Source organism: Pezoporus wallicus, unplaced genomic scaffold, assembly GCF_028554395.1.
Source record: "Pezoporus wallicus isolate ANWC-B61680 ecotype Strahan unplaced genomic scaffold, APGP_CSIRO_Pwel_v1 contig_5441, whole genome shotgun sequence".
In the NCBI taxonomy this organism is placed as follows: Eukaryota; Metazoa; Chordata; class Aves; order Psittaciformes; family Psittacidae; genus Pezoporus; species Pezoporus wallicus.
The window spans coordinates 402626-418592 of NW_026640767.1; the positions used below are offsets into that span (position 1 = coordinate 402626).

Sequence of the window (15967 nt, forward strand, 5' to 3'; positions counted from 1 at the left end):
ATATAGCCAAAAAAAAAAACAACAAACAAGCTCATCTCCCTTCTTGGTATCTTTTATCTGTTGGATAAGTGTATGTACCAAACACCATATAATTATTTGTTTACAGGCAATAAATAGTATATCCATTTCCATTTAATGTTTTCAGAAGTTTAGTGTAATAGAATCATTGTTATGGACAGCATGCTACAGAAATCTGGGATAAGGTATACAAGCAGCATCTCTTCAAGTAGCTACTAAGCACATGTGGAAATGGGTTTACAAGCATACAGAACTTCACGTGTAAAAAATATTTATACATTGGCAAGAACAGAGCCTAGAGAAGCCAGAGAAAGAAGGCTATGTTTGAATTTTATGTGAAGGCAATGAAACCAATAGGAAAAAAAGTATTTAAATAAAATTAAAATGTCAATATTAACAGAACAAATTCCACCAAATAAAAATTCACGAATGAGACGAGTTCTAAGGACTCTACAAATAAAGCGTGTCATAGAAGTTTAAGAATAAGACATATTTTCTTTGCCCTACTACAACATTATACTTAAATACACAGTTATTCTCTCAGATCTTCAGTAACAGTTCTGTAAATCTATAAATATGATCTTCCATTCTCAAAGGAGTATCTATGTAATAATTCTGGAGATTAAAAGTGTATTGATTAAAGTACCAATGTTACTTCAACAATTAAATTAAAAATTCATTTCAGCAATAGAACAAACCAGCAGAATAAAGAAATTAAGAAATACAAGGATGCAGGTAGGCACAGTAAAAAATACTCTTCAATGCAATGATTAATACTGTGGTGTATAATAAATAGTTCTTAAACTTATGGCTTCTTTGATGGCACTGCGCTTTTCTCTTTCTGTTTAGCAGCCTTCTCCTTTTTCAGCTGTAACAAAGAAACCAACATTGGTTCAAGTAAGTACTAATTTGCAAATCAGCTAGCAATGCAATATTAAATCTCTACATCCAGTCACAACTTTAGGAGTGATAATATGCAGTGGGGAGAGCTACAGATCCTTGTTAGCCCAATCTAGCATTGCTTACTTTTGTACTGTAGGACAAAGCAGCACTGCCAATAGTTATGCAGCTCCCCCACTATTCAAAACAGGACTGCCTTTATCTCTGATAATGGCAATCTAGGCGTTTATGTATCCCTCAAGGCCAATGTGCCTCACAAATGCTCACGGGTTTATCTTTATGTCAATGAAAGGTAAAGGAGCTTTAACACAGGTGTGCAACAGACATATTTAGACTAATCAGCATGTACAAAATCGCAAGGGAAGTCCTCACTGACCCACAAGGTCATGTCTTCCTCTCATAAGGTTTTCCCTATACAGTAGGCTCTTAAAACATGGTCTGATTTACATATGCATTTAAATCTGCCATTTTGTAATAAGTCTATTAATACAAAAAATTATTTCTGTTGGTTTTAGAAGCAACAGTTCCCAAGTATTGTTAAATTAGTGAATGACATTCTATTTAGAATAATTATGTAAAATGCATGCATGGACTTTTTCATCTCATGTAATTTAACATAACTTGTTACTATCAAAAATGCAAGAAAATACAAAATAGTACTTTTAAAATGCTTTTTTTTCCCCCCTCATATAATAGTGTCAAAAGGAAGAAAGCCCCAGTCCTGATTTGAATGTCTACAGATGAGCTCACTGCTAAGCAATTCTGTTGTTGGTCTACACAGGAACTTATTTTAAAACATTTTTCCGTATTTGGAGGCTTGAGCTTGTTTCTGAAATTCCTACTACCTTTTGCAAAGAAAGTAAAATCTTGGGGGTCAAAGAAACATAGCAATTTGAATTTGCTAATAACTTGTTTTCTCCTCTAAACTGATAATGCATTTTTAACATCCTACCATATTTTGTGATGATTTCCAAAATAAAGTATTTAAAATTTCACAGAGCTAGATAAGCTTTTTCATTAACAAATGCTGTGTTGCAAGCAGCAAGTTAACAGCAGTTAAGGTTTTAGAAGTTAATTATGCAATACTGCCTTACAAAAAAATTCATAAACAGTCAAGACACGCTTTCAGCTGAGATGGGGGAGCTAAGGAGACGATGCAGGGAAAGAACAGGTATTCAAGCATCTAAGTAACCTACAGAGCATTTAAAGATAGTCAGTGGGGTGGAGGAGGCACCTCTAAGGGGTGATTCTGATCATCTATGAAAGACACTCCAGATTTAGCCCAACTACACAGATATTCTTAAGGAAAAGAACATCATAAAGCTTAATAAATGAGGCAGCAAACACGCATTCCTAAATGTCATAAGGGACTTTCTGTGAGTCTGCTTTGCTGTTTCTTTTTGTCACATAGTAATGGAGAGCTACCTGAATAAACACCTGGCCAGTTAAGGTAAATGCCATCCCAGACATGACTGAAGTCTGAATTTCTGCAGTCACTCATAACTGTATTTAAAACTTTAAGTGGATAGTGTTTTCTCAGGAAGAGAACAAATGATAGAATGCATTTATATGCCACTTAAATCATGCATTGATCATTTTTAGATATCCTCTTGTGCAAACACGTTTGAATTAAGCAATAAATGTAGTAACTTGCCCGTTCTTGATAACGTTTCTCAAAGTAAGCCATGTCATCTTGTTCTGAATACTTTCCAGGAGAAACTTGCCTTATGCCACTAGAACCACCTGAAAAACAAAACCAAAACCCCACCTTTTTTTATTATACTTGCTATTCCATTAGTCATGTTTTACATTTGGCAAAACAGATTTAAGATGAGAACTCACCTCTACAGGCAAGTAAAAAACCCCTGCAACTGGGACCACAGAGTAACCTCTTTAATCTAGGCTAGCAGCCTAGATTAAATAGCCTAAATAGTCTTGGAGAAGTTCAGCAGTTTTATTGCTAAATTCTTAAACTAAATAAAGGACATAAAATAAGCATAACCAATCCATAATTCCATGCAGAAAAGACTTTCTGGCAGAAGGCAATTTCAGAGGATTGTGCTGAATATGCACGATCCATTCAGATCTGATGAACTTCCAGCAGGAATGAAAAATTTAAGAAAACTGATCCAATGAATAAATGACACCATTAACAGGGAAGATACCAAATTCCAGGAAAAAAACATCATTAAAGGTTAAAAAAGTCATCATGGGCAAAAATAACAAGCAGTAACAAAAGTTATTCTAAGCAGTTCAGCTCCATGAATGTTCTACAACTTTTCACATAACAAGGCTTCAATACTCAGTTTCAACTCGGATTTTACCCCTAAGCATCCTTCAACTCTTAAATAAAACCAATTAATTCTATATTAAATACTTTTTGTAAACAGTATTATCCTAATAATACAGCACCTGCTATCTGTGGGATTGTTTGAGCAGAACTAGAAGGTCCCTGAAATGCTTTCAGAAATGGATGATCTGAGGTGGTAACAGGGGATTCTAAAAGTTCAGCAGAAGGAGCCCCTGTTAGAAAATAAGTTGAATGAAAACAATGAAATTCACGAGAACATGACATGCCAAAACAAGGCTACAGATTCAGATCTACAACACTCAGTGCACACACCATAAACTTCAGTTATCAAAAGCATAACAGAGGATGGCTTCAAAAGAAAGGAAAACCCCTGTTTCTTTAATTATTACTGCTACACTACTTTAGTTTCTAAACTTCAGGCAAATCCAGGAAAAGACCAGAATTTAAAAAAGAACTAATCAGTACATGGCAATAATAAGTAAAACAGCACTTTAGGACAAAGTGTGAGAATTACTAAATGACACAAAATCACACAGCAGCACACATATTGAGGCCAACTAACATGCCTGTCAAAAAGTTCTACAAATGACCTTTTCTATGTGAACAGCTATTAACCTTTGAGGTTGAGGGGGTGGGGGGGAAATGCTGTAGCTGTATAACCAAGGGCATAAACTGCATAACTGTATAACCAAGGGCATAACTGTATGACTGATACCTGGGCAGTATCAGGGTAAAGGACTAATGTAAGTATAACATGGAAGTATTAACAGAAAAACAGAAGTGGCAGAGATCTTTCTAAAAGATATGTCTCATTTCAACCAGAAACTATTGGGCTGGACACCAGACTTGTTGATAAAAGATTTTTTTAATCAGTTCACTACAGAAAGTTGGACAATAAGGCCACAGTGATCTCTTCACACTTAAGGACTGTTAGGGAAGAAGAAAAATCTCTCTTAAGTCCTACTCCTATTGATGCAGTTTGCTTTTGAACTTTAAAAAACTATGTCGAATTACTGCTTTTCAAACAACTTAGTTGGTCAGTTGCACTTACCTATACCACTGTCGTCAAGTCTCATGTAGCCTTCTGCTAGTGAACTAAAACCAGTCAGTCCTCCCATGGCAGCATAAGGAACATCCTGGCCCACAGGCTTTCCCTGGGCTAAGCGTTCTTCTTTAGTTTCCACGACTGTTTCATGAGCATATGTTGGCTGACCACATGCACAGGTAAAGCAACTATGAAAGCCCGAACACTTGGAACCTGATTAACAAAAATACAACTGTAATGAGATAATAATGCAATTTATACCTCACTGCAGACAAAACGGTTTTTCCCTAAACTGATCTTGTCAAAAACAAGAGTTCTTTCACTGTAAAAGCGTCCAGCCATATGAAAATGCTGTATAAAACAGGATAAAGGATGAATATGGGGATTAGATCATAGGGGTTGTATAGTCTCAGGGTCTCGTTCAGTCAAGTTTTGAGTACCTCTGAGGATGAAGATTCCACCTCTCAGAGCAGCTTGAACGGACACTGTTTTTCCCTTGAAGCAGACATTTATTTCCTAATATCTAATTGGATTTCCCATGCTGTGACTTATGTCCATTGCCATCAGTAACACCCTTCTCTGTCCCTCCCCTGGCAAAAGATGAAAAGAACAAAATTTCTGTCCCTGGGTGAAGCAGCCAACCTGCCAGCATTCTGTCAGTGTTATTTCCAAAGGTGTACGGCGCGTGTCAATGTTGCATGGCCAGAAAACTTCAAATCACAATTTATGATACAAACCACAATTTAAATGCCGTTTGCAATTAGCAAAATCATCTTGGTAGTAAACAGAGGCTGTGGCAGTAGCAAAATGGTTTCTAAGGAAGAGTACCATTAGACTGACTTTCAGGGTTTTTTTAAGCCACAGGATGTAACTGAAATAGCTGTACAAGTCACATGCGACATTCAGAAACACAGAGTGAAGTGAGATATCTACCCTAGCTACAGCTAAGACTGTCATAAAAGCCCTGTTGAAGCAATGACGTGAACAAGAAATTGATGAACTGATTTTTGCATGTTTCATTATACAAATTACCCTGCTTCAAACTCCCAGTTACAGTTCACTTTGCAGAGCACCAACTAAGATTTTTTAAGTCTTGTGTAGTATGTTCAAGGATCACATTTTGGAATGTTGAAAAGCTTTCTCACATAATTTTGGGCACTCCTAGTAAGAGAGCTCTTACTCTATGTTTGGATACAGAATAAAATATATAAAGGGCAACAGCAGTATTTCTTTTCAATTATAATTTTCATTTCATGTTAGATTTATACAACACTGAGCTAGACTAATACCAGTATATTAAATCAACACGAGTCCAAAATGGAAGTTTTGACACTTCTCTGTTTAATCTGTGAAGCTCTCAGAAGTGCCCAGTATTTTTGAGAAACACTAGGAAAAGTGCATAATGTCAATCACAGAAATCACAGAATTATTGAGGTTGGAAGCAACAACCAAGGGTCATCTAGTCCATCCCTCCTGCTCAAGCAGGGTCACCTACAGCACGCTGCTCAGGATTGTGTCCAGATGGCTCTTGACTATCTCCAGCAAAGGAGAGTCCAGAGCTTCTCTGGGCAACCTATTCCAATGCTTAGTCACCCTCACAGGAAAGAAGTTCTTCCTCATGTAGTGATTTAATTATTATTAGAAACACTGTGTTTACGGATTCAGTCTGAATCATCCAACTGCACATTTAAGACTTTCACATTACTTAGAGCAAATTCCTGAAAGGCTGTCATATAAATATTTAATGTTTTAATTCTGTGGGATGTGATTCTCATCCAGCAGAAGCTGTTTACAATCTTTCCTGTACAAATTAGACACACTTCATGAAATAAATTTACTACTAGTAAGGAAGGCTAAGCTGGACGGGGCTTTGAGCAACCTGGTCTAGTGGAAGGTGTCCTTGACCATGGCAGGGGGTGAAAGTGGATGAGCTTTAGGGTCTCTTCCAACCCAACCCATTCTAAGATTCTATGAGATACAGAAAAAAAAAAATCCATTTACATAATTTGAGGTTTCACACTAAAACGTCTTTATGCATTATTTTCTATAGTTAATAATTACTGCTGTTTCATTATAACAGCTTGAACACCTGAAGCAAAAAGTTTCCTCTTAATGCCTTCTCAAACCTTTTTCTTGAAACTCCATTCCAATTTACATTTCTAGACCCACATTACGCTCAGAAACTGCTTTGTTAGAGTGCTAACAATAGTACTATTTGAGAACAGAGCACTGCTTCCTATTGGGTTGAGAAAAGACATAAAAATACATTAATGTTATATTCAACCAGGCAACAGAGGAATGGGGATCAACACTTCCCTCTCTCAAACTACCAAGTTCAAGTAAAAAAAACGTCATGTGTGTGCAGCAGTGGAAGTGACAAACTGCAAATGGGGTGCTTTCATACTGCCTAATTTTAGGTGGCTGTCTCCATCTGTACCTAACTGAATCATTCAGACACTTACACTCCTTCACAGGACTTAGGAGAGCTAAGGATGTTGTTCTAAACCCTCCTGTGCAAAAGGCGATGTCTTCCTTCCCATCTCACATCCTTCCATCCCTGACAAGTGCAGTGCATACTTAATACTCTGAGCAGAATACAGATCCCTAATGCTGTTCCTGTTAAGTTTCCTCACAAAGAACACTGTGAGCCCATCAGTAACTTACAAGAGTTACATGAATGTCCAGGTGCTGCACTGTGCTGGTCAGCAAAGTGTTTGCATCTGCAACGGATGGGCTGTGTGCCATTTACAGGGACGTAGTGGTAGGACTGGCATGGACAGCGGCTCACTTTACAAGGCACACAAATAGGACGGTCTTCGGGAATCACTTCATAGTCCGTTTTGTGTTGTTTATACCTGAAACCGTTAAAAATAACAAATTTTATAACTGTGTTAATATTTAGCAGAAAACTGACAGCTCATAATTTATCTTGTAAGTTCTGTTTTGAAATATCTTGATTTTTATTAATTACTGTTAATTGTTACTTTTCAATTAAAGGTATAATATCAGGTGCTTTTACATCCATTCATTACATAAATAGCACAGATCTTTATGTTTCATTTTGATAGATCAGAATTCTGATATAGATCAAAATCAATCTGATCTATAAAAACTCATGCCTTAAAGCTGAATTTATTGAAGACTAAAACAATCATTTTGGTCTCAAAAAAACGTAGCGAGATTTATATTTAAGAACAGTTCTTATGATTTAAAACCTAATTTTCTCGACTCTTAGACCTTAAATTAGCTTCCCTATACTGCATTGCAGTGCACCTGGACATATTTTACATTTTCCTGATTTTTAAAACTACAACAGTGCAAAAAGCAGAAGAGATACCTACCTGTGAGTACAAAAGCATAGTGTCTCTGGCCCCACAAGCTTACAGTCCATGCCAGTTGGGGATCTCCAGCTCACGTACAGCCTGTTCCGTAACCGAATTGGCCCAACTTTTCTTTTGTACTCCTCATATTCCTCAGGGGTAAAGAGCTTTCCTCCATCATCATCACCTACAATTCTTTAAGAATGCATTAAAACACATAACAAAATGAAGACAAAGTAGGTTCGTGAAGTTACTTTTTCAATAATACATAAAAAGACATCTGCTGCAAATGCAAAAAACCTCATATTCCATAATACCATTCTAGTGATATACATTTAACAGAACTATAGCTGATCTTCAGAGAAATTTTGTGAATAATGCTTTTTTAATAAATTTGCTTTGACAGACTGAAAATCAGCACTGTAAGGAAAAAAAAATAAAGCAAACTATGAAGCTGCTTTTCACATGGCTCAAAAAGCAATGGGCATCAAGGGTTGTGTAAGCAGCCAGCTCTGCCGCAGGCATTTTGAATGACTTCTTGCAAGTCATTTCACCCACACATACCTAAACCTACTGCAGATTTTTATCAGGTTGTCTAATCTTAGTCTAGTCCTTAGTCTAGTCTGAGTAAGATTATTCAACTGCAAGTAGGTAGCCACACTGCCGTGAAAGTAACAAACTACTTTAAAGTGGGCTGCTTGCTGATTTGCAAGAACATGCTATTTCTGCACATGAAGTTGGTAACAGATGTATCCTACACCTCACACAGGCCTATTTGTTTAAACTATCAGTACACTCAAATTCCAGGTCACTGAATAGCTGGAATTCTAGAGCCGCACCCAAATACTTGATTTATGGAGACAACTGAAGACAATGTCCATTTGGAGACTAGTAACGAGTGGTGTCCCTCAGGGATCAGTGTTGGGACCGGTCTTGTTCAACATCTTTGTCGCTGACATGGACAGTGGGATTGAGTGCGCCCTCAGCAAGTTTGCTGATGACACCCCTGGAGGGAAGGAATGCCATCCAGAGGGACCTTGACATGCTTGTGAGGTGGGCTGATGCCAACCTTATGAAGTTTAACCATGCCAAGTGCAAGGTCCTGCACCTGGGGGTTGAAGCTATCCCAGGCACAGCTACAGGTTGGGCAGAGAAGAGATTCAGAGCAACTCTGCGGAGAAGGACTTGGGGGTGTTGGTTGATGAGAAAATGAACATGAGCTGGCTTCAGTGTGCACTCGCAGCCCAGAAAGCCAACCGTATCCTGGGCTGCATCAAAAGGAGCGTGAGCAGCAGGTCGAAGGAGGTGAAACTGCCCCTCTACTCTGCTCTTGTGAGACCTCACTTGGAGTATTGCGTGCAGTGCTGGTGTCCTCAACATAAAAAGGACCTGGAACTGTTGGAACAAGTCCAGAGGAGGGCCACGAGGATGATCAGGGGACTGGAGCACCTCCTGTATGAAGACAGGCTGAGAAAGTTGGGGCTGTTCAGCCTGGAGAAGAGAAGGCTGCGTGGAGACCTCACAGCAGCCTTCCAGTATCTGAAGGGGGCTATAGGGATGCTGGGGAGGGACTCTTCATTAGGGACTGTAGTGATAGGACAAGGGGTAACGGGTTAAAACTGAAACAGGGGAAGTTTAGATTGGATGTAAGGAAGAAGTTCTTTACTGTAACGGTGGTGAGGCACTGGAGTGGGCTGCCCAAGGAAGTTGTGAATGCTCCATCCCTGGCAGTGTTCAAGGCCAGGTTGGACAAAGCCTTGGGTGGCATGGTTTAGTGTGAGGTGTCCCTGCCCATGGCAGGGGGGTTGGAACTTGATGATCTTAAGGTCCTTTCCAGCCCTTACTATTCTATGATTCTATGAGAATTGTCAAATTGAAGACAAATATAAAATACAATTTAGAATTAATTGCAGCACTTAACTGTACTGAAGTTTAGTTTTTTAATGCATGTAAATATTTCAGTTATTATTTGTTGGGTGCACTAAAACATGCGGAGTGATTCTTTGTTAAGTATCTCTGTGGGTTTGTACATTACCAGTACTGTGGAGCACCAGAATGATGTGCCAACACATCACTGTCATTTGCTTGTCAATCCAGCTGACATCCACTGACTCAGTGTGTAACTACTTATGCAAGCAATACCACTCCAGTGTTTTACTCAAGATTTTTGTAAGCTAAGTTAAGATCACATTTCACTAGAATCATAGAATGGTTTGGGTTGGAAGAGACCTTAAAGCTCATCCCATTCCAACCCCCTGCCATGGACAGGGACACCTTCCACTGGAGCAGGTTGCTTCAAGCCCCATCCAACCTGGCCTTGAACACTGCCAGGGATGGGGTAGCCACAGCTTCTCTGAGCACCCTGTGCCAGCGCCTCACCACCCTCATGGTGAAGAACTGCTCTTATATCCAACCTAAACCTCCCCGTTTAAGTTTGAACCCATTGCCCCTTGTCATTCCACGTTGCTCAACTCAAGAGGAACGACAAGATGAGCAGACGCACACAGGAGTGCAAGGGCGCATGTTTATACACTGCAGAACTCAATCCAGGTGCACGGAGTCCCCATTTCCTGAAGGAGAGGTACAGCTGGCACACCTCAGAGCACACTGTCGAGCCCGCAGGTACGTAGGCCTGGACGGGGCACACGATACGTTCCTGCGCTCGCAGCCAGCCGCATTCACAGCACGTCTTCACACCAGCGAGATGTAGGGTGCTAGTGTCTGAGGCCCCTCCAGCGCGGCTGCTGCAGCCCAGGGAGGGATACTCCCTCCCCGCGGAGAGCGGCTCCCGTCACCTGCACGGCGCCAGTCACGGCACTCCCGATTTCCCCAGTACATGGCGAAACACGGAGGGAGGGACGGACGCAAGGAGCCCGCCAGGAACGCCTCAGGAGAAACGCGGCACGCGGGCGGGCTGCGGCCATCGCCTGCCCCCACGGCCGGGATGGAGCCACCCCGCCGCGCCCCCCATGTCCCCTCCGGCCCGGCCCTTCCCTCACCGCCGGTACTCCGCGTACTCGTCCAGGGCCGCCGCGTCCACCCGCAGCCGCTCCATGGGGCCGCCCGCGCGGTGGCTGCGGCCCGCGGCAGGTGAGTGCGCGGCCCGCGTCAGCACGGCAGGCCGGCGGCTGAGGGGCGGCCGTGTCGCCGGAGGCTGGTGCCGGCGTACAGCGGCACAACCGCCCCGGCGGGGATGGCGCTCACCCTCCGCGGCCCTCTGGACTGCAGCGCCGGGGCGCGGGCACCGGTTTGTTCGTAGCTCAGCACAAAAGGAGGAGGACTTTGGGCAGCCTCGTAGACTGGCAACCTGCAATTCCCGGTTCCGGCCCGTATGCCGCAAGCAATGCCGCCTTGTTAAAATCACTCCGATGCGTTTGAAGGCTGCAGTAAATAGACCACAGGCTGATGTTTCTGGTGCTGCGCTGTGCAAATGACTGCTTCCTCTTGATACAAACATGTTGGTCACATAGTGACTGAACGTGTGAGCTAAAGTAGTATGTTGTTCTTAACTGAGCTTTAGGAAATTGACATTTAAACTGCGCTTTGCATGTTGGCATAAGCCACAAGCTTTATGAGCTCCAAGAGGGTAGGCAGGCTTTTCACATACAGTAAAATGACAGGTGCCTGTCAAAAAGGCACAGCAGTCAAGGAAGCCTCCAGATTGTTTTGCACCGGGCAAGCCACCAGCAATGGAGCAGAAGGTGCAAAGAGCACAAGGACCCAGGCAATGTTTTGCCAAAACATCCCCTAGAGAGAGATGAAACAACAAGGAGACCCTCAGGTTCCCAGCAGTATCAAAATAAGGGCATATGGCCTGGGCATTTGTCCTGTGGCTATGCCGCATGTATGAAATGTCAGCAGGGCGATGCAGGATGTACCTTCCATCACACTGAGTTCTGAGCACAAACAGGTCCCCGTACGGGCAGAAAAGATGTGGGAGCAAGTCATCGCTGCAGTCAATATGTCTGCAAGTAAGCAAGCTGAGGAAAATAAAACCACACAAGAAAGTCACGATTGTTTCTCCAGGGGAAAGAAAACTGCTCCTGTGGCTTCACATTCCCCCAAAGCTTCAAAAAAGAAACAGATGGGGAAAGGGGGCTTCGAAAGCAGGAGCAGCAGCTCTGCAGACAGGGAAGTCAAACATACTGAGGAACACACTGCTGCACAGGAGCTATACAAAACTGAAGAGCTTCCAGACACCTTATCTGCATGCACATCACACTGGTGCCAGAGATCCCAGTACTGCCAATAAGGTGCAGGGGGAGAGCTCTGGCACGCCTGGTTCACAGACAATGAGCAGAGCTCCTATGTCATGCGTTGATGTACCTCATCTGTGCGAGATTTCTGTTAAAAACAGTGCTCTGAAACAGTTCTGTTTTGGAGAGCAGAGCCAGGTTTCTGAGTAAAGCAGCTTTTGGTGAGAGCTACAAATGTTGTATTGTACTTTAGTATCAAAAAGCCTGTGAACAGCCAGTGAGAAAGTAGTAACAGTAGGAAAATGAAAGTGACTTTTTGACAGGCACCTGTCCTAGGAACCACCTCCCATCTTAAAAATAGAGGCTTTATTCCTAGACTTGATCACAGCAAGTTGTTTTCTGCAATAAAGAGACTGCATTCAGCTTATTAGCACCCCAGCATCTGCTTGGATCTGAATTTGTGCTCATAGGCTTACTTGGGAACAGATATGAAAGGTAATACTTTATAATTAAGAAATAGAGTTCTTAGCTAATATATTTCAAGCTCCTGCTGGTTTACTGTCATAGCATGGGTATTAGAACACGTGTTGGACTCGGGAAACCCTTTTCTGTCTCTCATCCCTTCTAAGAGATTGTTAATGGACACCTGAGATATAATTCATTAAAGAGTGAATCAAACCAGGTTTTTCATGGTAAACTATCAAATAATTTTGAATAGAAGAAGAAAGAAAATGCATTCTGCTACGGTGAAGAGACCATGGCACAAGGTAAGTAGAAGGAACAGAAACCCAGATGGCATGTTTTACCTCCTATGGCTGTGATGTAGCGTACGGATGCTGCTGGCCCAAGATCTCTGAACACATCAAAATGGGTTGAACATATGGACCTCCACTTACAGTACAGCTCTCTGAGACCTAAGGTGCTGCCTACACATCAAAGCAACAGCTTAATGCCGTGTAGGGTGTTGACAGTCTCTCTCAACACCCCGTTAACAATAAAATGTGTGACCCTTTACATTTTTTAAAATCCTTGCAAGTTTGACAAGTGCTTTAGAATTCATGTTGGTGAAATACCTATGTAAATGGAAGAGAGCTGCTTTATTAATGCAAGAATAAATAATTCAGAAACAACTGCTTGAATATTTTAGACCTCAAGTCATCATTCTGAAGTAGTAGTTATTCTGGAGTAGCAGTTAGTAATTCTATTTCTATGCATCTGGTCTCTCATTAGCTATTCTGAGAATGAAGTGGCATAAAGAACAATGGAAACAGTTTCCATCAAATTGTTTCCTCCTCCTGTGTTTCTGATATACTTAAAGACAAATGCAAGCAGTACTCACAAACTTCTAGCCATGACCACACATTATGCTACAATAAAAATCAGGTTTTGTATTGTTAACTCTAGCTTATAGGCGTTTCAAAATGTCAGCATGCTTCTCTTCAGTTTTCCTATCAGAGAGACAGAACATGATTAGACATCTACCAAACAGAGTAAGTTGATGAATGCCACAGGGAGTACGTAAGCTCATATGCAAGCAAAGGTCAATTAATTGCTGGAGGTACTGACAAACATCCTAGGAAATTTGTAGTAATCAAGATCGCCTACAGATAAGACAATACAGTAGGGTGTGATGCTGCTGGTGTTTAGGATTTCATGTGTGCATGTGATGTGAAATTTTTTCTTTAACTTGGGCTTCATTTTCATAACCTAAATGATATCTTTAAACAGATACAAATGCACAAGTGCATTATCCCAGACAAACTGAGATGCAGTGAAATATCATAAATGGTTTGTTCTCCTCAACCAACAGCTTGCAAAACTGTTCATCAAGCAGCAAGTTAAAGATACTCTAATAGTATGCTACCTCTAGTTTTACATGAAACCAGCATTATCGGGGATTGATGCAGCAATATGTATGTCAGTCTCCATGATACATCTTGCCCCAACATTTGTGGCCAGTTTTTCTGTGCTGTATAGCCTCTGACTTGTGTTCTTCTTTCACCAGCTACATCCATGACATCTGTGCTCGAGCAGTGCAGAGGGTGGAAGCTGAGCTTCATCCATTCTCCTAAGATGACAGCACTTTTCAGAATGGAAAAAATAGACTTCAGGTGTGCAGGCTAAAGAAAAAATGACAAGGAAGGGATAAGGAGAGGGTCTCAGCTGCCTTTTCTATCAACAGCAGTAGCAAGAAAACATCTGCATGTTCTACCTTGTTGCCTTCTTTATAGGGATATTTTGAGAGGTATGACAGCTCTGCAGTTGCAGGAGGTTATGTGAAGAACCCAAGGTCTTGCCAAAAAGAAGGCAGAAAACCCTACAACTCACCTCACATCTGAAATGCTTTTGGTTATGTTGCCAAATATTATTTTTTTAAAAGAATATTTAAACTGTATTTGTGCATACAGTTCCTATGATGCACCTGCGTATTTCCCATTTCAGATGATAGCACAAATCCCCCCAGAGTGACCTGCTTCAAGTTTTGTGAATTACAGAATCTCCTTAGGGTTGGTTGGTTCTTAGGCCGGGTTGGGGATAGTTGGTTTTGATTTTATTTCCTTTTTCTTTAGAGGGCAAGGGAACATACAACCTCCCTAATATAAAGGACTCCTGATTTGAGGGTTGCAGGAGGTATTTGTTTCAGTTTTGTTCTTGACATCTTACAGTAAATTGCGAGACTTGAATTTTCCCAGCTGTAATTTGCCTCATTGTGCTCATGAATGCTTACCAGCTATTTCACTAGGTAACAGGTAATGCTTCTGTGCCTGGGAATGGATGTTTAATGTAGGCAGCAAAAAAATGTTCAAGATCCACTCCCTAAAATTCTAATGAAGAAAAATAGCAAGAAAAGAGTGTACCAATCGCTATGTGAACAGCTAAAAGCACCACAGTTCTCAATATAGCTCTCGAGTTCCACAACCAAATAACCAGCAGGCAAACATCTCAGGGAAGATAGTCTTGATTCTTTAGCTTTTTTTTCATTGTTTTCCTCATCTAAACCATTCTTGAGTCATACCAGAGTAATCTTAATGTAATTAAGATATCCAAGCATTGTCTCACAATTGTGTGTGAAGAAGCACTGAGTAGTGCCACATTAAAGAACCTTTGGGATGAATGGATGGGCAGATATCTTAACAAGCTGCTCTTCCACTGCTGGATCACAGAAGTTTGCTGATATTTTCAATGAAATAATTTAAAACCCACAGAAATACAGCACAAGGTTGTAGAGGTTCTTGTCATCAGTGTGGTGAAACATCAGTAGCATTGGCATCCAGCAATATGTCCAACATATTGCAGAGTTCTCTGTTCTTCCAAGTAACTGCCAAATACTTGTTTTCCATTAGCACAGCCATTTAAAGAAGCTGGCTAGATTGATCTAAATTCTAATTAAGAATATTTGATAATGCAGGCTGCATAATCTCTGATGTGTAGAAGTTGCCTAAGTGACCAAATGCCTCCTGTGCAAATACGTATTCTGAGCGTAATTGCTGCTGTTGCAGCCTTTCTTTGTGGGAATGCAGAAGAAGATTAAATTTGGGAACTTCTACAAGTTTGTTTAGAAAAATAATGGCATAAAATTTAACATTCCAGTTTATTAGGTTTTCTTAAAAAACTTTTTAATTCCTAAAAATATTCCGATTAACAGAATAAAATAAACGTCTAAGACAGTCTTATTTAACTGGTGTGGTATTTTTTAAAGGTGATGTAGAGTGTCAATTGACACCTTTAACTGTTAATCCAGATAGGACCCTCCTTTCCTAATGATTTTGTCCTTTCATTATTTTGTGCTTTACAAAGCAATGCAGTCTGCTGTCTGTGGGGTTTGATTTAATATATTTGATAGTATGCTTTCCTCAAAAGCAAGAGCAAAATGGGAGAGGGTTTTTTTTCATAGCAGCTAAAAAAAAAAACCATTTAGACTTTTGTAATATTTTTCATGTGCAACGGATTGTTACTTTCTTAATACTGGTGTTGACTGATGAAAAGCTGATGAAAACATGAGCTGGCCATGGTCATTTACAGCCCAGAAAGCCAACCGTATCCTGGGCTGCATCAAAAGAAGCGTGACACTCGGGTCAAAAGGGGCGATTCTCCCCTCTACACTGCTCTGATGTCCCACCTGCAGTACTGCCTTCAGCTTTGGGGCCCACAACTCAAGAAGGATGTGCACATATTG

The 15967-nt window shown here is 41.0% G+C and overlaps 1 protein-coding gene across 2 annotated transcripts; it reads right to left on the reverse strand.

Annotated features, from left to right (window-relative positions):
- Positions 1 to 131: 131 nt before the first annotated feature.
- FAM221A (family with sequence similarity 221 member A) lies at positions 132 to 10681 on the reverse strand. Of its 2 annotated transcripts, XM_057420445.1 has the most exons (7): positions 10594 to 10681; positions 7616 to 7789; positions 6939 to 7129; positions 4281 to 4487; positions 3331 to 3441; positions 2573 to 2661; positions 132 to 886 (listed from the first exon to the last, which is right to left on the reverse strand). In XM_057420445.1, exons 1-7 carry the CDS (start codon positions 10647 to 10649, stop codon positions 824 to 826), a joined length of 891 nt encoding a protein of 296 aa, XP_057276428.1. In that variant the 5' UTR covers positions 10650 to 10681; the 3' UTR covers positions 132 to 823. The 2 variants fall into 2 exon arrangements, with proteins under 2 accessions (XP_057276428.1, XP_057276429.1); XM_057420446.1 differs by lacking the exon at positions 3331 to 3441.
- Positions 10682 to 15967: the final 5286 nt, after the last annotated feature.